Source organism: Dromaius novaehollandiae, chromosome 17 (assembly GCF_036370855.1).
Source record: "Dromaius novaehollandiae isolate bDroNov1 chromosome 17, bDroNov1.hap1, whole genome shotgun sequence".
NCBI lineage: Eukaryota > Metazoa > Chordata > Aves > Casuariiformes > Dromaiidae > Dromaius > Dromaius novaehollandiae.
Window position 1 is genome coordinate 15,871,657 of NC_088114.1, and position 22,181 is coordinate 15,893,837.

The 22,181-nt window shown below is 39.5% G+C and overlaps 1 protein-coding gene across 1 annotated transcript; it reads right to left on the reverse strand.

Moving 5' to 3' along the window:
* Nucleotides 1-415: 415 nt before the first annotated feature.
* Nucleotides 416-21,792, reverse strand: MAJIN (membrane anchored junction protein). The gene is made up of 10 exons (XM_026119195.2): nucleotides 21,685-21,792; nucleotides 17,031-17,076; nucleotides 16,490-16,565; nucleotides 13,319-13,444; nucleotides 10,614-10,645; nucleotides 9,667-9,776; nucleotides 6,410-6,464; nucleotides 4,012-4,084; nucleotides 3,442-3,586; nucleotides 416-771 (listed from the first exon to the last, which is right to left on the reverse strand). The coding sequence occupies exons 1-10, from the start codon at nucleotides 21,783-21,785 to the stop codon at nucleotides 726-728; spliced, it is 810 nt and encodes a 269-aa protein (XP_025974980.1). The 5' UTR covers nucleotides 21,786-21,792; the 3' UTR covers nucleotides 416-725.
* Nucleotides 21,793-22,181: the final 389 nt, after the last annotated feature.

Consider the following 22,181-nt stretch of genomic DNA (forward strand, 5'->3'; position numbering starts at 1 on the left):
ATGGTTTGCTATAAACGCACTAACACGACGGCAAAAAGCTGCCTAAGCATGTACTAGGCACTTCTGAAATTTTAATTTCCAGCCTCATCCCACTACGTATGTAAGCCACGCATTTTCATTTAGTAATTCCTGCACTAAGCTCAGTATTTTCTTGAGAAAAAAGAACTGTAACTGGCCTAATTTTTAATTGTAAACATAATGATAGATGTATAGCAATGTTTTAGGCTGTTGTGTAGGTATAAATAACTGCACAAGTTGTAAAATAATGGAAAAACAATGCAAAATATATTCACCGTTCTGACCTCTTCAGTTCTGTGAAGCATAGTATAGAAATACATCTAATACTAGAAACAATTACTTCTTCTTGGAAAGAGTAGTTTCAGACTGCGTAAAACTGAGTAAAAATAACATACGCTTCCAAGTTGATGTCTGTTTTATTAGAATCTCATATAATGATTTTAAAATGTAAAATTCCGTTTATCACATTTAAAGATCAAAATTGCAACACTTTTTACTCTTTTTTCAAAAACTCTAGTTTGTGAAGGCAAAAATCATACTATTTCTAACCCAACATCTTCAGTATGTTAATTTGAAAATGTAAACAAAGTAAATTGCATTTAATAGCTGAGACAAGCAATGTGAAAAGCTGAATTACAAAAGGAAACAACACAACCTGACGTACACGCTACAAGTTTACCTTTCCACAACAATTAATACTTGAAGGGTCAGTTATTTCCACCAAAAAGATGCTGCAATGGAGAAATGAGTATGCTGGGGAAACAAAAACAAAAGAGTACATTATACTTAAAATACTTTTCTGAGAAGTGTAATAACAAGGTTATTTTTGTTCCCCCCCCTCCCTGAATGACACAACTGCCAGCATAAGATAGAAAAAAATTAAGAGAGGAAACAGAAAGAATAACTCATGCTACAATGGTCTAGTCTTAATAGTTACAGATAGGCATACATTACAGTTAATATAAATATTTATTTCTTCCAAACCAAACTGCTACTTATCAAACAGTTACTGTAGCTGTTCAAGTCCCCTTGGCCAGTGAATTGACTGCTCTTGTGGTACACAGTCTCCATGTGCCCGAGAGCACTCTTTTAGTCAGCAGCGTCCAGCAATGTTTCGTACGGCTGCTTTAATTTCTGATAAAAATCGTGTCTTTTGGAGTCAAACCTACAAAGGCCAAAGTTGCAAACCCCCACTAGGTTCAAGTCCTTTACAAACCTAGCGATAAGTGAATGGGGGGAAAAAAGCAGGTATTCTTGGAAGGGAAGGTAGAACATGATATTCTGCTAAGTGTATAAAAATATTAACAGTGTGTTAATTTTTGTAACAATGTTAACAGGCAACCTTAAAAGTTTGCCTTTTGGTTAGCAAAGACTTGTTTTGAAGAAGAGGCAAGCCTGACATCGGAAGGAGGAAGCGAGTACTTATTCCTAGAGAGGAACTGAGGAGATAGAAAGCCTGTGAGAAAGGGCCAGCAGGAATCATCAGCAGAAGTGACACCTAAGAGAAGCAGGGAGCAGACCTGGAGATAAATCTCAGAAGAGAGAGTCATGTCCTAGAGAAATCGAGGAAAGCACGGAATTTTATCTTTGTCTTGGAAACACACCAAAATTGCTAGACTGAAGAGTAAGATGGGAGGAAAGAAGACAGTTGTACGGTGGACAGATTTGTTTTCAAACCTATTTTAATGTCTCACCTCGAAAGTCTGAATTTAAGCTCTTTACAAATACACCTCTTCCAAACTCTGTGTGTTCATGCATGTGTGTGTGTGCATGTTCTCCTAAGAAAGCCTAGAAGTCAAATAAAGCTTATGAACCCAATAAAGCCCAGCTTCTGAACTCCTAAGCCCTTTCGTGTACTCACTCTACAGAAAGGGATGGCACTGTCAGCTGAAGTTTCTTGGCTGACTTGGGGCCCCTTCAGAGCAGTGCTTTAATCACCGGTAAGAAACACTTGTCAAGTGCAACAATTTCCCCTGAATTTAAGAATGTGCATATGCAACAGTGTTTTACTGGTCCTGGTCAATCCAAATGTATTCCTCAGTTTAAGATGGAAATAGATATTGCTAAGGCCATGGCAATCTGGAGTCAGAACTTGCACACCTAATTGCAAATCTGAATTGGGATCGTCTACCAATTTAATAACAGAAGGATTTGAAAAAATGTGCACTTCAAATATCTATGTGGTATCACATACAACTATTTCAGACTGGTCTACCTGCAGAGGAGGTGAGGCAGGAGACCAGTGGTGGGATGTCCCAGAAACCATGAGATCAAAACTATTCGGGCAAATTCTTACTGGAATGCATGCCTGATGCTGCATGTGCTTGATAAAGTGTGTCTGGGCTATTAATTCTATTCTTTCTATTTGTCTGAAGGAGAACATTATTTTGAGTATCATGAATCACAAAATCACAGAATAGTTGAGGCTGGAAGGGACCACTGGGGACCATCTAGTCCAATGACTCCTACTTGGGTTGTGAGTATCTCCACGGATGGAGGCTCTACAACCTCTCTTCCCAACTGAAACCATGCCTACTCGCACATGTGCAGCAGTAACACGATTCTGGCCAAACATCTCACCTACCACAACCATCAAACAAGTGCTTGCAGCCAATTTCTTTTGGCCCCTACCTTCACTCTGGCATGTCTATTCCATACCTATTCCCCTACACTGACACTGCGATGTCTATCTACTTCAGCCCAACAACTACTGCACCTCTTCGCTTCCTCTCTACTCAGTCTGTCAAAGGACCTAGTTGGCAGTGTTGCCACCTATCAGAGTCTGCAATTAGGGACACTCTAGAAGGCATGGTTTGAGAGAAACTTTTGATCCAAAGCTCAATAAAGCGCTTCTTCATTCAACCCATTCTAATCCTGATGGCATTCTTTATGTGATAAAAGCCATATGGATGTGATGAACCAGCATGTCTCCCCGAAGGGTTTTTTTCCCAAAGACAGCTGAGAATGCAACATTTATGAGGAATGTGTGCCTTACCACAAGAAGAAAGGACATCAGTGAATCTTTAACTTGGGAGACTTTGGTTTACGCATAGCAAAAGACATATTTACTCTTCAAGGTAATGTAGAATCACCTGAGCTGCCCAGAACCAGACATAATCTAGCCAGGACAAGTAGCTTCTCAGGAGAGTGAATTAGCTCACATGACATTCCCTGCTACCACAGCTGAAGCTTCATCTCACACCCAGCTAGTTCATTTAAAGTTTGCTTAAGTACGTCTACTCCGCCCTAAAGTGTGCTACGCAAACATACTCCACAAACCAGCAGAAATAGTTTTCCTTCAAAATTCAGCAAATAAGTAGATGACACAAGTGATTCTCAGTCTTAACTAAGAGAAAGCAAATAATGCACTATGAGGCAGCATTAAGTAAGGACTGCATCTGCTCACAGCTGCGATATTAGTACCTTCTCCAGAACTCTGAGAAACTTCTTCCTTTTAACTCTGTATTTCCTTTGTTTCTGACTTGATCCATTTGCTGTGGTAGCTGCATTTCACCTTCAGCCTGACTGGTTTCTGTATTTTTTTCAGTGTTACATTCCACAGGTCCCCCTGTAATAAACAGCAGCAAGAAAACAGATAAAAGCTCACTCCCTCCACGCTCCATGAATACCCAATGACAGACCCTGAGAGAGAGTGACGTGTCCAAGCTCAGACTGACACAATGCCTGGGAAGTTTTAAGGCAATCACAACGAATACAGGTTGTGAGGTAAACTCCCATCTAGCAGTTCAGTGCTGTGAAGAGCTAGCTAGCCTAGCTCTGTGGGTGGGAATGTGTTATGCCAGATTATATTAAACAAAATCATTGTGGCTTACTGCATTACTGTGGTTGAGATTCCTACTCTGACATGCTGGAGAATGCCGAACATGTTTTTTTAAGGAAAACCAATCCCAATGTAATCCTTGCAGCTTTTGATTTAATATGACCAATTCAAATACAATAGGTAAGAAATAATCCAAGAATTTTTTTATTTACCTGAATTCCTAGGGTTACAGCCCTCAGTAAGAGATGCCGGACAATATTCACACTGAATTTCTTTGGAGCAATTCTGAAAGGAAAAGCAAAGCAAAAAATGTGTTACATGATGTAAAATCGTATTTTGCAAGAGATTTTTGTTTGTTTGCTTAAAGAACTAAAATGCAAGGAGTGCTCTCTCACTGCTGCTACTATCAGGACTTTCTTCAGCAACATATTTCTACCCCTCCCTCCTCAGGGAATTCACAGACCTAAAATAAAGCTTCTTATACTAAACTCAGGTTCGTGCAAAATTCTTATCTTTGGATGGCCTGAGAGCTCCTTTATGGTTTAGTCTCAAATGACTAAATAATCTATAAACCTAACTTCAGTGACAGGCTGATCACCTGCCAGTTTTCTTTCAAACATGAGCGAAAAAAGGTGCCCACACTTTGTTCCACTTCTCCTGATGCATTCTGTAAATGGAAGAATGTTTAGGCTGGATCTTCATTCATTCTGACACCTCCAAAGTCAACAGCTCCCTGTGTAACTGCTTTAGTCATTGCAGCAACCCTCCAGTGCATCCTCATGACAGAGAAAAAGATACTCATATATTCCCCATGTTCTGTCACCTCTATACCAAAAGGAAGATACTATTCTGCCTCCACCAGCAGCTAGAGCTCCAGGAAGTTTGCTAGAAAGCCTCCAGTCTGCAAAAAGCTGTTGCTATAAACCCCTGGCGCCGTATGAGGACTGGTGGCATTCTTGGGACAGTGATTATACCAAAGCATGGAGCAAAGGGCAGCTTTGAGAAGATGACTCTTCTCCCACCAACAGTGTTTGGAGCGTCTGAAAGAAGCCAGAAAGGACAGAGCGTAGAGACCAACCTCTCATACTGCAAAGGCGATCTGAGAAAAATGTGATACCGGTCTTAGAGACCAACAAACCTACTTGTATTAGAGAAGCTATTCTGCACTGAACATTCCTAAAAAGTTGCCAGGCAGTCTCCTATCTTGAAAAAAAGCAAACAAATGAACAAACTTGTCAAAACCCCCACTTCTGAAAGAACGTCTTGGGATTACAAAAGCGTGGGGGCTGTCTCAATACAGGTGTTTATCCATGCAGGCTAAAGATAACCATGCAGCTAGTAATACCTGAAATTGCAGATAATTGTACATGCAATGAATCACTGCACAGAGATTATGCTGGGACTGACCCTTTTAAACCAGTGCTACGAGGGCAAGCAGGCAGCATTCCCCAGCTGAGATTTTAATAAGCCAGCAGAAGGCATTTGTTTAAGGCCCAGCCAGTTCTGGGGAGCTCCAAAAGGCTCCTGAAACAGGGGCACTATCTTCTCACACAGAAACACACAGAAATCCAGGTATGTGACACAGGTGTTCACCTCCCAAGGAATGGTGGAAGTAGGTGTTTCTTTGGTACTAACTTCCTTCTTGGACAATCCCATGAGAAAGGGGCTTGCTTTCTCGGAAAAGGTGCTCTCGTAACAGCTGGAGAGGGAAGAGGTCAGCAAGGTGGTAACATGGGATTAGAACTAAATTTATTCTGACCTCAGCATCCAGCAGATGGAAGAAAACACATGCTGTGACATTTCGGAGGATGGGCACCGTCCAGCAGGAGCAGAAGGGGGGTGTGAGGGAAGAGCTCGTTTCCTAAAGCATGTGCCTAACAGCAGGCTCTGTCAAAGCCGCTTTTTTGGAGGCTGAGGCATGGGGGCTAGGAGTGAATCTTCCCCTCCTACCGAAGTCTTCTGAGCACAGGGGGTTTAGGAACCAACTGTTAATACCTCTGGAACTGCATCACCTCTGGTGCACAGCAGTTAATTTTTGTAAGCGAAGGCAAAACTCTCTCAGGCAAATGATTATCTCATAAAGTTGATGCCTAATGCCAGCATATGCACTAGTAAGAAAAGTCGTCATCCTGTTTCATGAAGAAGCAGACACCCGCAGAGGCATTTGCACCGAGCAAGGATGCTGCCGGTAAGGGGTAAGTACTGACACTGACTTCAGTCTCAAGGTCAGCATTCACTGGAGGCTGGGGGCAGGATTCTGTATGCAGGGGCACAGACAAAGAGCCCAACAGGAGATGCTTCCACAAAGCCTGAATCTGAGGCAGCAATACCGGAGTCTTGAAGACAAGGCAGGGGATCTTTCAGGTCCATATCTGAGGGGCTAAGTTTACCCCCAGTATTCTTAGCTTGAGACTGGAAAAGCTTGTGCAGTCCTGCTGTAAAACTCATCACTTGAGTAATTTTGATGAGCCAGAATCAGGAATGTCTCTATCACAGATGCGGGTGAAAAAAGGAAAAGAAAATTATCTGAAGGCATTTTTATGCATGCCATTTTAAGAATCTAGAATTTAACAAATGTTGTTGTGCCTCTCCGAATTTTCTGTAACTTACCATTTCAAATCCATGTTCTGCTTTACTCATGCTGTGAACACACCCAGCTCCCGTTCTAAAAATAAGTCAAATAAATGAGAACCGAATTTACAAAAAAATCACAAGAAGGAAGCAATATTTAAACAACTACCATAAATATTTATAAATTTTAGGACCTCTAGCCAACAAGACATATACCCTTAATATATATTTGTAACTCCTGTCTCAAATTCTCATTCAAAAAAATGTGTACTTCCACCAGGCTTTAGATTTCTGGTTTTTTTTTTACTAAAACAAACAAGCAGTTTAAGGGAACAAAAATGTTAAATGACATTGAAAAGGGGATAAGCAGTGAGTTGAGAAAGCTTGCAAAATCCTAAAGTTATTCACATAAAGAGAAGGCAGACAGCAAAGAACCACAGAAGGACCTGACAAGACCAAGTGACAGAGCAATAAAATAAGAGTTGACAGCCAGGAAAAAATAAGATATTAGGGAGAATATGAGAAATGTTTAAAAAAATCAGAGTGGCAAGGAGAGAGTGGAGAGGGACTGACCATTCACTATCTCTCCCAGCACAAGAACCAGACCACCATCCCATTAAATTAATGGGAGCTAGACTCAAAATGAATAAAGATGATTTTTCATTCCAACAGAAGTTGACTGGTAGAACTCCTTGACAAAAAAGTTCAAAGATCTTTTAAAAAGTTGTAAAAAATGGACATGGCTGCAAAAGGAGACTGAACAAATGCATATAGGAAAAGAAATCCTGGGAAGGTTATTCACTGGACAAACCACATTAACCTCAGCAAATCCTCTAAGCTGAAAATAATTAGACATTGGAAGAGTGCTCAGGGGTGTCATATACGTTTGTCCTGCTTTTACTTCTTCCTAGATAGCCACTTCCAGTAAATGCCAGACAGAAGAGACTGGGCTAGATGGACCATTGGTCTGAACTACTCTGTGGGTTCTCAGGTTAGAAATCTTTTATTTTTCTAAGTTTTTTTTAAGGCACATATCATATTTTTCTCCCACAAAACATGAATCTCAAGTTGTCAACTACCAAATCATCATTTTTTCTTTCCTGTCGTTTAGCTATGACCAAACCTGGGCAAGCAGTGGTCTCTGTAAGACATACCCTTAGTCTAGGTACAGAACTGTACATTTTATTCAGATAACAGGGTCCTAATTATAATTTCTCTGCAGAGGTACCGTGAGACCAATAATGGATGAATGTGTCTAGTTCTGGTGTCTACACTTTGAAATGGACTAAAGAACTGAATGCTGTTCAGAGAAATACAGTACTTTAGGAAGGACCACATGAAACTTAAAACTGCTCATGTAATTAGCTTATCAAAAAAAAGGAAAAAAGGAAAAAAGGAAAAAAGGAAAAAGGAAAAAAAGGAAAAAGGAAAAAAGGAAAAAAGGAAAAAAAGGGAAAAAGGGAAAAAGGGAAAAAGGGAAAAAGGGAAAAAGGGAAAAAGGAAAAAAGGAAAAAAGGAAAAAAGGAAAAAAGGGAAAAAGGGAAAAAGGGAAAAAGGGAAAAAGGGAAAAAGGGAAAAAGGGAAAAAGGGAAAAAGGGAAAAAGGGAAAAAGGGAAAAAGGGAAAAAGGGAAAAAGGGAAAAAGGGAAAAAGGGAAAAAGGGAAAAAGGAAAAAAGGAAAAAAAGGAAAAAAAGGAAAAAAAGGAAAAAAAGGAAAAAAGGAAAAAAAGGAAAAAAAGGAAAAAAAGGAAAAAAAGGAAAAAAGGAAAAAAGGAAAAAAAGGAAAAAAGGAAAAAAGGAAAAAAGGAAAAAAGGAAAAAAGGAAAAAAAGGAAAAAAAGGAAAAAAAGGAAAAAAAGGAAAAAAGGAAAAAAAGAAAAAAAGGAAAAAAGGAAAAAAAGGAAAAAAAGGAAAAAAAGGAAAAAAAGATATGGTCCAATTACAGCTACAGTAGACAAATACCTTCCTAGAGAGGAAATAATCAGACTGAATGAGCTTTTCAGTCTGACAGAAAAATCAGAAAAATGACCAATGTTGATGCCTCGCTAAATTAATTTGGAAATAAAGAATACACTTTAAAAACAAAGATTTGTTTTAATGCTTTTCTGGAATAGTGCTACTGGGGCAAAATACAGGATTAAGAGAGAAGTGCCAGATTAGATAACGAAGTAGCCACTTCTGACCCTAAATTTTAAGAATCTACAACTCATATATTGGCTCAAGGAAATTAGAAAGTATTCCAGATCCTGATCTCATTCTTTATGCATTTCCAACAGTTTTTATCGTGACTTACTCCTGAAACAGATGGGCAAAATAAGTGAAAGTACTACATTGGTATGAACAGGAGAAGAACTGGCTTCAGTATTCACCTATTATAATCTCTGCATGAAATAAATTTGACAGCTGGTTAGAATATAAGGAAACAAGAGAGATGACTTGACACGGTTGGCAAACCACCAGGGGATGAGAAAGGTGTGCATAAACATTTTAGATCACAGCCTTGGATCTGGGATTGCCTGTCATGTCCTTGTAAATATTAAGTACCCAAAATATGTAGATTATAAACACAGCCGAAGTAGACAATAGTTAAAAAACCCCAACAAATGTTAAACTGTATGAAATAAAGCATTACATTTTAGAGCATAAAGAAGCCAGCTGGAACATAAATAATATTGGGCTTGCCTCTAAAAGGTAGTCAAGCACTAACAGAAAATATAAAAGTTTGAAATCCATAGATGTAGATCTAGTTTGGAATGAATATGAGTACTTTAGTTACCAAAATGACATGAAAGATTTGTGATAATATTCACATGTGCACACAAACGGACACGTACACATTCTAAGAGATTTTCAAGCACTGTGAAAATAAGCTCAAATGTGTTTTGCCATCAGCTTCAAACTGAGGCGCAGAATTCATTTGCAAACTCTGAGGAACAGACTGAGATTCAGCTAGAAAACTGTTCCCAATTCTTCCCCTACTGTGTCTCACTCAGGTGTGTGGGCCAATACATTATTTGTGCAGTATCTTGTCTTCAGCTGTTTTACAGTTTGCTCCCCACTCCCTGTGATCCTATATTTCATATTAACACAAGGAGTTAAACAGGAAGACTTATATCCCCTATCTGATGGCACAGGAATGACTTTTCTCCAAATATGGGCAATACTGCTTAAACTCTGGCATGTGTGGAAGAGAAGGGAGAATGGGGCAGAGTTACACAATAATGAAACATGAGGAAGGTTCATGAGATATTAAAAACAGTGATACGTGCCCGGCAGTAATATTTTCTAGTCAACTGACCTGTCCATATTTGACTCTGGGTATGGAGTCTCTGCTTCATCTTCCACTCTTCTCCTCTTCACTGTTCCTTCTGTTTCAGTACTTTTTGACCTTTCATTTCTTTCCTTGACCTTCAAAACATTGTAGACTTGGTATTGGTAAAATTTGGTTCTGACTTTTGAAGAATTTTTCTATTTTATAACAAATTCCAGAGTTAACATAGATTTGTATTTAGCAAAACTGTTGATGTCTATACAATGAAAACCAAAAAATGATCAATGTATAAAATATTAGATTCTTTTTTCAAACAGAAGACAAGCACTGAGAGGCCATCCAGAGAATTATGCTCAAAGGTGATAACAAAATAGTATTACTTTACAGGACATGATTCTTGATCCATCTTTACAGGTAGGTCTTGATTTTAGCAGGGATGTAATGCTAATAGAGATAGTGGGATTTTCTTTGTGGGAATTTCAGAAATACCTAACTCCCTCTTCAGACACTTACCCTCATTGGAAACAAACCTACCCTGAGTTCTCATTAAACAAAAAATTTCCAAATAAACTTAAGATTATTGTTTATGACATACCCAATATTTAGGAAAGAACTTCACAATTCAGAAATACTGACCACATACAGACTCTCAAGAAGGTGAAACCACTTAACAGGACAGGTCAGCCTTGTAGAGAACTGAAGCCAGCCAATTCAATTAAAGCCAGCAGGGCCCTCAGGTCCTGAGGCAGGGCCTCACTGAAAGTCCACTGTAATTAAAAGAAAAACCTCCTGCAACTTGAATGGGTATAGGGGAGAATTCAATGCCTGTTTAATCACCTGGCTGAAATGACACCTAGAAATATGAGACTCATAGCACAGCCTGTCTTGAAATATGTCTCTGATCTGAAATTTCCACATATATTCTGCTTCTTCAGACTATTTAGAATGCAGCTTAAAAAAAATACACAACTTACAAGCTTGGAACTTCCCTTGTGTACTTCTTTACCTGTAATTAAAAAGTAAAATTATAAAATTTTCATGTAAATTATAAAATTTGGTGAATATTTAGGATGGGGTTTCTTTAGCAACTTAGTAGCACATTTTTGCACTTCACCTCAATTTCAAAGAATAAGATTTAGAAATATATTTTTATATTTAGAAAGAATGCTGGATTTGCGTATGGTAAGTTGAAATTGAAAAAAACCAGTAAATATAATTCTTTCAGAATTAGAATTCTTGCCTGCAAAAACCACATGTTGATGGAATGGGGACAATTGCTTTTCCTGAAGGTGCTGAAGGCTTATATTAAAAGATATAGCAATGTATCACAGGGTACCAAATTAGCAGACATTTCAGAAGAGAAAAGGAACCAAAGAATCGCAAGCAACAGTCTATGTTTTAGGCATCAGATGGAAGGTGCAAGGACAAGCCGAGGGCACGGCTCTTTAGGCTACTGAGCATCTAATCTCAGATGCATGTGACATATACATATTTTCCAGAAGAAAAGTCTCTGTGAACAGCAACCTGAACTATCAATGCCTGGAAACTGCTGCATGTAATTTTAGAACAGAAATATTGTGTTAATATCTGGGGAGGGCAATGAAATATTGTAGTGAGGTCTGCAGGGAAGTCAGTGGATTCTCCATGTTTAGAAGTTTTTACATCAAAACATGATATGTACAGTAGAAGATGCTACAACACAAGCAAATGGGTGAGACTAAGAAATTTCTGGTAAGAAATTACATTTTATACAGGAAAGAAGACTATAATATCTATTAAGCAGTCATAAATCAAAGATTTCCTCAGGGATCAATAATCAGTTAAAAATAGGAAATGGTAAGAATAAACACTCAGTTTTCAGAGCAAAGGAGGTTAGCTGTGGAGTCCTATGGAGATCTCAGTTGGGGCCTGAGCCTGTTCAGTAAATTCAGAGAAGACCCTGAAAATGAGATACTAGTGAAGTGACAACATGTGCTGGTTATACAAAACACATTATTATCATTATTACTACCGTTATTTAGAAAAACAATTGCATTCTTTTGTTATAAAAATATAAGTAAAGAGTGTGATGAAATGGCAGGTGAAGTTCAACACCAACAAACATGTAGTAAAGCACAAGGAAGGAAAGAAAATGTGTTTCACATACACACATACTGGCTCCAACCTAGCTGCTGGAAGGAAAGTTGGAATCACTGGGTATTGCTTCATACATGCTTCATATACCAGTTGAATACTCAGCAGTGGTTGAAAAGGTAAATAGAAAGTCAGGAAACTTTAGAAAAGCAATGCAGAACAAAAGAGAAAACATTGTTATGTTTCTCCTTCAAATCTATGGTACAGCCACATTGCATGCAGTTCTGCTCCCCGTAACCCAAAGATACAGTAGATTGAGATAAAGAGCAATGCATAAGCTCAAGGTCATTGAAAAGCTTCTGTTCAAGCATGTTTAAACAGCCCTGAACTTTTCAGTTCAGACTAAAATGTGACTGAGAAGCTATATGATGTGAATTCAAGGTGGGCACACAGAAAAGGAAGGTGAATTCTTATTTACTATTGCTTCTCAAATAAGAACAAAGGGGCATCAAATTCAATGATCTAGCAGCACGTGTGAAATAAACAGCGGTTTGTTCACACAATACATCCTGAAATTCCTTGTACATGATGCTGGTGTTGTGAAACAGGAAAGCACGTTTCAAAAGCAACTTCATAACTTCATGGAAGAACAGCACAACCAGAGGGAACCTCTGGCTCAGGAAGCCTTTCTAATGTTGGAAGCTGGGAAGCTGCCCTGGAAAAAGTGTCCTGGGCAGGAGGATACACTCTGTCTCCCAAAGCAACTGTTACCAACCACGCTTAAAGGCTGAATACTGGCTAGATGGCTCTTCAGGCTGAGCCAAAAAGGTTATTCATGTGGCTTCAGAGTTGTTCCTTTGAGTCTTCAAAGTGCATTACTGTGATAGTTGATGCTTCCAATGAACCTGAGCATGTGGTTCCCATCCTTTAGGAATGGGAAAGACCAGAAGCCGTTGTTCAACAGTGTAGTTGTCCTTTAGAGTTGCCAAGGCTCTTTACAAAAGGATCTTCAGCCTTACAGGGCTTTTTAAATATGTCCTCAACCCTTGTGGGGGTAAGATGGAAATTCACTGTAGAAGTTTTAGCCTCTGTTTCATTATCTGGGAGTCCCAGAGGTAGCAAAAAACTAAGATGCTTGCTTTTTTTAAAATCAGGCAGTGATGCAGAAATGAGAAAAACAGACTGCAGCAATAATTGGAGCAGTGCTATTATGCGAAGGTGAAAGCTAGAGGCAGCTTGCTTGTCTGACAAAGCTTTCTTGTCTGACAAAGCTTTCTTGTCTGACAGAAGGGCTGAAGTGGAAACCATTAGTGAAGACAACAGTATTTATACTCTGAGTCTGTCACAGGCAAGAGCTGCAGAGACATCTGTCTTCTTGCAGATGCTGCTGCTCTTAGAAGACTTCCTGGCAAGATGCCTAGAAACTGAGCTGGCAAACATTAGCTACGTGGAGAGTAGTATCTGGAAGCAGCAGCAAAATGACTTCAGTGACAAAACTTACTTCAGAGCAGAAAACTGCTTTCTTTTCCATGAGCAATAATGACACCATGCTGCAAAATACTAGTTTTTTTCCAGAATTTATCCAGAAATAACCATACAGACTTACCAAAAGATATGTTTTGCTGAAATGAATTGAGTTCTAGATACATAGTGCAAATGTAGGGATAAGGCAGAAGATGTACATCCCCATGTTTGAATCTCATTTTTGATATGCGCTCCCATTTACTTAAATCTGAGCATGATGTTAAGACTTAAAAATGTAACATTAACATTTCAAAGGAACAGGAGTCCTAAGAATGTCTTCTTGCAAGGCTTCAAAAACTGTACCATGCTAAACATCTGTATAATGGACTAAACACAATCCGTGGGCATTAGCTTTGTGAAAAACACTAGAAACACCTTAGAAAAAAAGCTCATTCAGGTGATACTCTTTCATCAGTAGCCTGTACTAAAGATGTGTTGTATTTTATTACTCCTATTTGGCTCTAGTCCTGACATCCTCCCTCAGGTAACAACATGCCAAGCTCTTCCAATTCTATGGATAAAACTTTATTGGCATTCCTTACTGAAAATTAATTACTTTGTAAAAATTGAAGTGGAACACAGTTTACAGGAGTAGTATCATTACACTTATATCATAGTTCAAAATGTGAGGAAAAAACATGTGGACAGACTTCTAAGTTCTAGAAACAAAAATCTGAGAAACAAATAGTCCTCAAGCAGGCAGGCAAAGCTGGCTGAGCTTTAGTGCTCCAACAGTGAAGGCTGGAATTCTTTATCTAAGACACAGACGATTTCTCTACAGACCTTAAATCCTGGAAGAGAAGATCTACCCTCTGTGATCCCTATTATGTTGCTTCAAAAGCCTGGGTGACTTGGGAAAGATTTGTGTTCCTGTAAGATTACCAAAAGATGCCCTTCATGTACCTCAAATATGCAGCTGAACTTTCCCAAATGCCAAATGACGCATACAAACAATACCAGAAGGTGACAGTACCTATTTCAACAAAAATATCAGACAATCTTATCTAAAGGCTGAGAAAGTCTGAGGACTGCATTATTGTTACAGAATTTAGCACTAGTTCACCATACAGACATGTTGCCAAAGCTTAGAAGTAGATCTCTAAAGGCACAACAGTGATTTAAAGGGAAGAGGAGGGACCCTTCACAGTGAAAGAAACACTTGAATTGGACTGCTTTCAAGGTCATAAGGAGTCTAAAATATTGCAGCAAGACCCTTTCAGAGGATGCAGAGGCTGTTATAAAGCCCAGCTAGCAAACACCACCACTTAGACTCTTAGGAACAATTCTTAAGAACCAGCCTACAAATGGTCACATTTGTGAAGATGGAGATTCAAAGCACAGAAGGTGTCACCACTATTGGGTGATGTCCATCAGATTTGACTTGGTTATGGGAAGCTGCATCAAAAGAGTTATTCAAATGGTTATGTGGTTGAGATCTATCAGGCAATAATTTGTTATTCAGTCATCACCTTGTCTCAGCTTTCCAAAACTCTGGAGATTTAAAAAAAATGGTGGAAGACCTTATATCAGTTCACATACCCAGGAAGCAGGAATGTGAATAACTGAAAATCATGGCTTGCTAATCCGCTGAGAAAAAAAATGTATTCTTTCATTTCATGCTGACAAAAATGGCTCAACAACAAGGATTCTGCATCTGAAGAAGATTCAGAGAACTGAACCTTTGACAAACAACTTGCATTCCCTTTGGGTGCTTCCTGTCTGATTCTGCTCTTGACTACTTTGACCTTCTGGCAGTAACAGGAATAAGCTGTTATATGTACCAACTTCTGACAAAGAGGATGATCTCATTCTTGCCTGCTTGTACAAAGTGTGGCAATGGTTCAGTCTTCCAAAACTGGAATGGAAAGTCTAGGACACAAACTGACACACCTCCGGACTGCAAAGGCTTTTCAGTCAACCAACTTGTTTATTTTTATCTTTGACAAGAGCCTTGGGACAGCTACATTTTTTAACTCTTAAAACTAAACTACAGCAACAATAGAACCATTAATCAACGGTTTCAACTTAATTAAATTATTGTTAATGTAAATCAGCTGTGGAATATGCAGCAGACAGCTAAATTCTGTCATGTTGCTCAAGCTATAAGAAAGAAATGAAGGCTAGCTGGGCCCTTGATGCCTTCTGATGCAAGACTATCTAAAAGGAGAAGGGGTCTTTAGTAAAACTGCTAGACAGAATAATCCAAACTCAAATTCCGCAGCACTTACATATCCAAACTGAAATAGGAAACAACACTCAACAAAACCTGTACATTTGAATATTCTAATATTAAATTCTACATATCTACGCTGAATGACGGCACAAAGCTTTTACAGAGCTATATTTGGATAAAAGATAGAACTGGCAGCTGCTAAATGCCTCTGTAAAGTTTAGGGAGGAAGGGAAAAACCTGATGAGTGGTCCCAAAGGAATAAGGGAGGGCGAGCAAAATAAGGCAAATACTGGGCTGAAGAGACTTGCTTCGCTTTTATTTTTAGACTTCAAAGACTACATCAAAGCTGTGACCAGGATAACCATATGACAAGCTTATGGGCTTTGTGTGTTCAAAAGCTTGTCTATATCAGCTCAGCCACTTCTCCGTGTAAAAATCACTCTCTAAGGCGGTTTTTGCTTCTCCCAGCCACCTGTGTGGGTGTGTAAGCATATAATCACATTTGTTTCTGCCCAAGAAACAATTTTTATACTAGACATTTATCTAGGCAACATAAGAACTCTTCCTCTCACGGGAACACTACACTGTTCTCATCAGGTCCAGCTCAAACGTCTTCCTGTGCAGATAGAAGAGGGCCTCACAGATACAATCCATCCTCAGAAGCTCATGCATGTGATTTAATCCTAATGTACCCTACAAGAAAACTAATGCAATCTTCTCTACTAGTGGGCCAAAGTTGTTGAGTCTATAAGGAATGTTTTATGTCTTACTAACATTTTAAACACTGTGGCTAGTTTTGTTTATTATTGCTTTAGGTGGCTTTACTGTGACTCCATATATACTCTGATTTGTGTTTTCTCTGACTAAATCTGACTTGGACAATGCAAAACACTCTTTTAAATTAGTTCTTTGGTGAACACAAGTACTGAAGCGGCTCCTCAGCTAACGTGAAACTGTAAAGCTCAAAGGTGGTGCACTCTAGCTAAAGAGCTGTACACTGCTAAATATGAATATGGAATTAAGCAATGCCAAATGGATACAATTCATTGAATTTTTCATTTTACGAGTAAGAAAGGATACAGGGAAAGATAGTGAAGTGTTCCGTAGAAAACGGATGCAAATCATCAAGATTTCCAAGGATTACTCGAATTGCTTCCTGCAAATGCCAAAAAAGAAATGAAGGAAGATTAATAATGTATCTACAGTTCTACTGTGAAATAGTTTCCAGGCTTGGGAAAATCTTAAAGTAGCTTTACAGTTTGCAAGAATCATTGAATAGTTAGCTTCTAGATACACAGGACTTCACTTGTTTTCTTCCCCTTCTTCTCCCTGCTCCCTCCACGTGACCTTAAAGTATGCCACAGTTTTCATTTCTCCAGATTTACATTCCTTAGCTTTTTTTTTAATATTTCAAATAAAAGTGTTCTCCTCCTTTTCATAGCTAATTCTGTCTTTTCATGAAATTTTTCATTTCTTAACTAAGTGATTTTTTTCACCCTCATACTCTCCAAGTAAGTTCCCCATTACTCTCATTTAGCACGTTTCGTTTGACAGAACATCCTCCGTCCCATGTAGAACAAAAGATTCAGCTAACACCCCATGTATCTGCTTCATATCCTACCTCTAACTCCTTGACAGTACTTTCAGTATTATTGAGATCATCAGCACTGCAAAACAAACAGAGAGAGTTAGCCCCTACTTCAATCAAAGAGCAATAGAGCTACACGCACTGCAAGAGTTTAAACAACAACAAAACATTATAAACAGGGAACATTTTCATTGCATAGATAAAATACATAGCAGACAGATGAATTCTTAAAACATTGGAGACAAGTCCATTATTCCACAAGAACTGTTTCTTTTGAGTTTTCTGTATTTTATGTGTGTGTAGACACAATACATGAGAGATCTGACTGTTTCAATCCCCAGTAATCACTACGATGGCTTTTTTTCAAGGTGGCCTCAAACTAATACATCAATCTCCTATCTATTGCTATCCCACTCTGTTTAAGAGAGAAAAAGAAGTGACTGGCAGAACTTATGACTTAATTCCCTCCACAGTGCAGAAATGTAGAGAAACCTTCATAGCATTGGAGGACTTCATAGCACTGGAGTTCATCACCCAATGCTGGGAGGTATGAACTGCCTGCATCAAACTTTGTTTCCCAGATATTAACTATATCCTTTGTGAGGTCTCTTCTCAACAGTTTTTGGCTGCTAGGCGTTAGCCAACAACAAAATACACAGTAAGAGATAAGTTAAAAAAAAATTTAGAGTCCACTAAAAAGTGGAAAAAACAAAGTGACTTAGAAATAAGTAAGTAATAACTAAGTAAATAAGAACTTATTTGGAAATAAGTAAAAAAACTGAAATGTAATTATGAGTTGAGCCTGCAGATGAGAAGTCAGATTGAAGAAAAAAGTGGCCTGCAGATTTAGTGAGCTCTGGTTGCTTGCACTGGTCAGTACAGAAGCACTGCAGAGGACATTTGCAGGTTCCTGGTCCCGAGACTCCTATACTTAGTTTGCCAGCTGGCAGGAACTTTGAGCTGATTCCCAAAACAGTGGTTTTTGCAGTTTGGCAGTTTTTACCATCTCATTTCCAGGACTAACCTGAGGAAAGGCTGGGGATGCCTCACTCTTTGAATCTTTAAAGGAGAAGGGACATCTGGCAGAAGGACATGGATGAACATAAGGCATAGGCAAAGCCCTGGTGATCCTGTTGCCCACAAGATTCCTGTCATACATACCGGGGATCACCCAAGGCAAATGCCAGTCACCAGATACCTATTTTATACATGTTCAATATGATCCTGACTGGGCATCTGGCCTTTATTGCTTTAGTTACCATTAAAATTCTAGTAGAAGAAAAATGAAGTTGCAAAGTTGAAAACTTCCAAATCAGGTAATGGGAGAATTCAAACCGCATTTACAACAAGAATTCTGCCTACTCTGCACGTGTTTTCAGTGTGATACTGAACTGTGATAATGCACACTTTCTTTCTCCTGAGGGACCTCTGCCTTATTCAGTGCATATGATGGGTACCACCCACTTACCAATCAGTGCTGAGAATCCTCTGGCACCTAAAAGTGTTTTTTATTCTTCATAAAGAGATTAAAGACCTGACATACTCTTACTGTGAGGATGGGAGCCTCTATGACACATCTGTTTGCTGAGATCAAGTACTCCCAGCAACCACGGCAGGATGGGGAAGATTTCCAAGAGCACGCCGGGACTGCGACGCCCATTGGGATTGCCTTTTCCTCCCACGCCCTCAGATATGATCCCATTTTCCAGACTAATTCTAGCCAGAGAGACTGGTCCAACTACTAGGGAAACACTTCTGCCTTCCCTCTTCATAGCAGCTTCTGCAATTCCGGATTTCTCAGACTCCTAAGATTGCCATGAAATTTATACTTCAAAAACTAAAACTAGATCTGCTGGTGCTTTGTAATATTACCTACTGCCTCCCCCGGCTGCTAACTGCTGGGAGAGCCAAAAGCATAAGTAACAGTCTGATGTACCCACAGCTTCCTTTGGAATACAGATATAATGCTCGATGATCAGTTCCTTATGGTCCAAAAGAGAAAGGGAAGCTAACAACAACAAGGCAAAGAAATAGCAGTTTTCTAGTAACCAAATTTATCTACACCGAACTGCATGTTGTGTTCAACTTCCATGCAAAGGCTAGATGCCAAAGTTAAGGTAACTCCACAGCCTATCACTTTATAACTGTACACCACGTTACTCAAAAAGAGAAGATTAACAAACGTACGTTGTTTAATGAACGTGATGAGTAACAACTAGCAACCGCCAAAATCTTATTTTGCATTCTGGATAAAAGACACATGTAGTAAGAAAGACTGAAGCCACACCACCTTATTGGCCATGTTATCTGTGACACTACGAGCTGAAGATCTGCAGACTACGCATACAGCTATGATGCACAACACAAACTGCTGGAGAAATCAGTGTGTCACGCAGTCCAAATGTACAGTCAACACATTGCAAGCTAGTATCCACATCTGGGACATTTAATATAAAGTTTCTAAAAGAAGAAGCAAACCAAGTATTGTTTTACAATAACACTACAATACTTCTGTTCATGGAGAGGAGCGTACAGGCTGGGACAACACTGCCCCACACTGTATAAGGAGTTGCTTTTGCTATATTTCACCGTGTCAGTGTGAAGGACTGATTTGTTGAGCTCACTGCCAATTCCAGCAGTTATTACAAAACGTGAAGTCTGCTACAAAATTTTCATTTCCTGTTCTTGTAAGTATAACCAGATTTCAAGAACTGATGTTGCAATGCACACAAACCCTGAAACATGCAGGGGCAATGACAGGTTGCCAAACAAAAACTGTAGGGCTGTGTTTTCCATAACAAGATCGAACACCTTCGGGCTGTTCAGAAACATATTGAAAGACCTATGTACACTACAGGCAGTGCCTCTCAAGGGGATGACACTGATGGAAAGGGATTATTCACAGACAAATGCAACATTTCAGGGATCTTCTGAACACTACACTATGCCACAATACAGATAACACATCTTTCTCACAGTCAACAAGGAAAACAAAGCAATGAAAAAGAGCAATCCCCCTGGATCTGATATTATTCCAACAAAATTTTGAAAGGCAAAGCCAAAGTAACAATCAAATTTTAATGCATCCCAAAATGCACTCCTGCTACAAACTTTCAAAGACCATTCCTACTTCTACAAGGGAAAAAGTAGACAAACGCTGCATGAGATTCAATGCAGGTCTAGGGACAGTCTAATTGACGTGATAATCATAGCCTCTTCTCTTTAATTCTGCAGTTAACAAATTACTTCCACAGTGAACCTGGACTCTGGCAACGTCTAGGCATAGCTGATTGCCCAAGGAAATTCGCTAACACTAACAAAGCCACTCCATGGGGAGACACTTGAGGGAATCATTGCTTGTGGCGTCTTAGCCCTGCTGCATTCTCAATGGCATCAAACATGGTTTTCACGACAGCTCAGTACTGCGCTCTCTCGTTGATGCAGGGATATTGCTGACTCAAAAGGACCTTGGTCTGCGTCACTTTGCCATCATCTGAAAAGAGATTTAACCTCAACAGTTTGCAAGACTTTCCAAATGCCTGTAAAGGCATCACGCTTAACTGCTGTCTGCTGATGATCACAGCCTTGAAGCGGGTACAGGTTATTTACCAGAGGACGACAGCAGTAGCACATAAAGTTTCAGACCAAGTCTGAGATCTACAGACTGCTCCTTGGCAGGGCACAACCTATAACCACCTGGTTTGATTATTATCCTTAAACCTGAGCAGTTCTGACTCCTTTTGTCCAAGCAGTTCAAACTGAACTGATTACTAGAGCCCACAGCCTTGGGGATTCTGAGTCTCCTCTCAAATTCAAAGCTCCAAAGCTTGTTGATTTTGCTGATCAAGGTATTGCCCATGCACAAAAGTACTTGGTCATCATCTCTGCACATGTGACTAGCAGGTACAAGCAGATTCCTCCAGGATCATAGCCTTAGGAAAATATTTTCTTTCACCTCTAAAAGATCATTCTCTTCACTTCTGTTACACTTTCCCCATCTGACCAGACTAAATCAGCACCCTGTGCTTTAATTACTTTGCTGTTTACTAACCGTAATTTCCTTATCTGAGGCTCACCACACAACCGCTGTCTCCCAGAACTCTCCTATTCATTATTTTTTCACCCCCAAAGGCCTTTTGCTTTCTCTTCCTCCCTTACATGCCAGCAGCAGCAGAAACAGTGACAGCATAAAATACTGTCCCTTTGCTTTCATTTCTCAGGCTTGCCACTACAAAATCTTCTGCTAACTGAGAAAAGCTGTTATCAGAAAAGTCTTTGTCAGCTCCTCTACCTGCAGAAGCATGCTGTTGTTTCAAAACATCAGGACATGTTCTTTGTCACAGGCATATTCAAAATAAGGGTGGCAGTGGAAAGGGAAGCCTGAGAAAAAGCATACTGAGTTGAAAAAAACCCTACTGACAGGAGCCAGCAACAGCTTCCAAGGACTGCTTCTCTGTACACACTTGGATGCATGACTGCAGGGCCAGTGAAAGGCACACTGCTGACAGTGGCCAGCGTACAAAATAGCTGAAGTACACACTTTTGAGTTTGAAGCTCCAAGATGGGTAAAAGTAGGCTATTTTTTGCAAATCTGATCTTTGGAAATGCTTGAATACTTGTATTAACTCCAAGTGATTATATGTGGTCATCAAACTGCAGGCTGACTTTTCGGCTCTAACATGCTTACCTGTTGAAGTTGCCATACCGGATTTTAAACTTATACACAAGTCTGCCCGCGTGAAGAAACCTTGTTTCAGGCAGTGGATATGTAAATGGTTTTAATGACATCTTTTTTTTTTCCTCTCTGAATGCCTGCCTAGGGAAGCAAGAGAATTAAAGATAAATTATTAAAACCTTTAATCAGATCTCACCGTCACATCTCACTCTGTCACAATGTAAGAAGGTGGTGATTACAGGCAGGTTTTCCTCTAGAGGAAATTTGCATGATGGTATCTGTATCAGGGAACTCCTCGACTCCCAGCTGCGAATGCCACAGTGCAGCAGCACCACCGGAGTTGCTGTACGCTAATGCATTAATGTGAGAAACGGTTAAATTACTAAAACTGGACTAAGTATCATTGCACATATCATACAACCTGGTTCAAGAAGTACAAGCTGACCTGAAAAGCGTATATAATTAACTCTGGGGATCTGCTGCAGCGCTATCAAGAGAACAGATTCCCA

Excerpts from the sequence above, each read along its gene's own strand:
- MAJIN (XM_026119195.2), bottom strand. The coding sequence starts at position 21,785 with ATGTCATTAAAACCATTTACATATCCACTGCCTGAAACAAGGTTTCTT. Across the intron at positions 13,445-16,489 it reads ACACTTCACTATCTTTCCCT|ATTTAAGTAAATGGGAGCGC; the intron begins GTATCCTTTCTT and ends CATCATGCTCAG. Across the intron at positions 4,085-6,409 it reads CAGAACATGGATTTGAAATG|AATTGCTCCAAAGAAATTCA; the intron begins GTAAGTTACAGA and ends TTTTCCTTTCAG.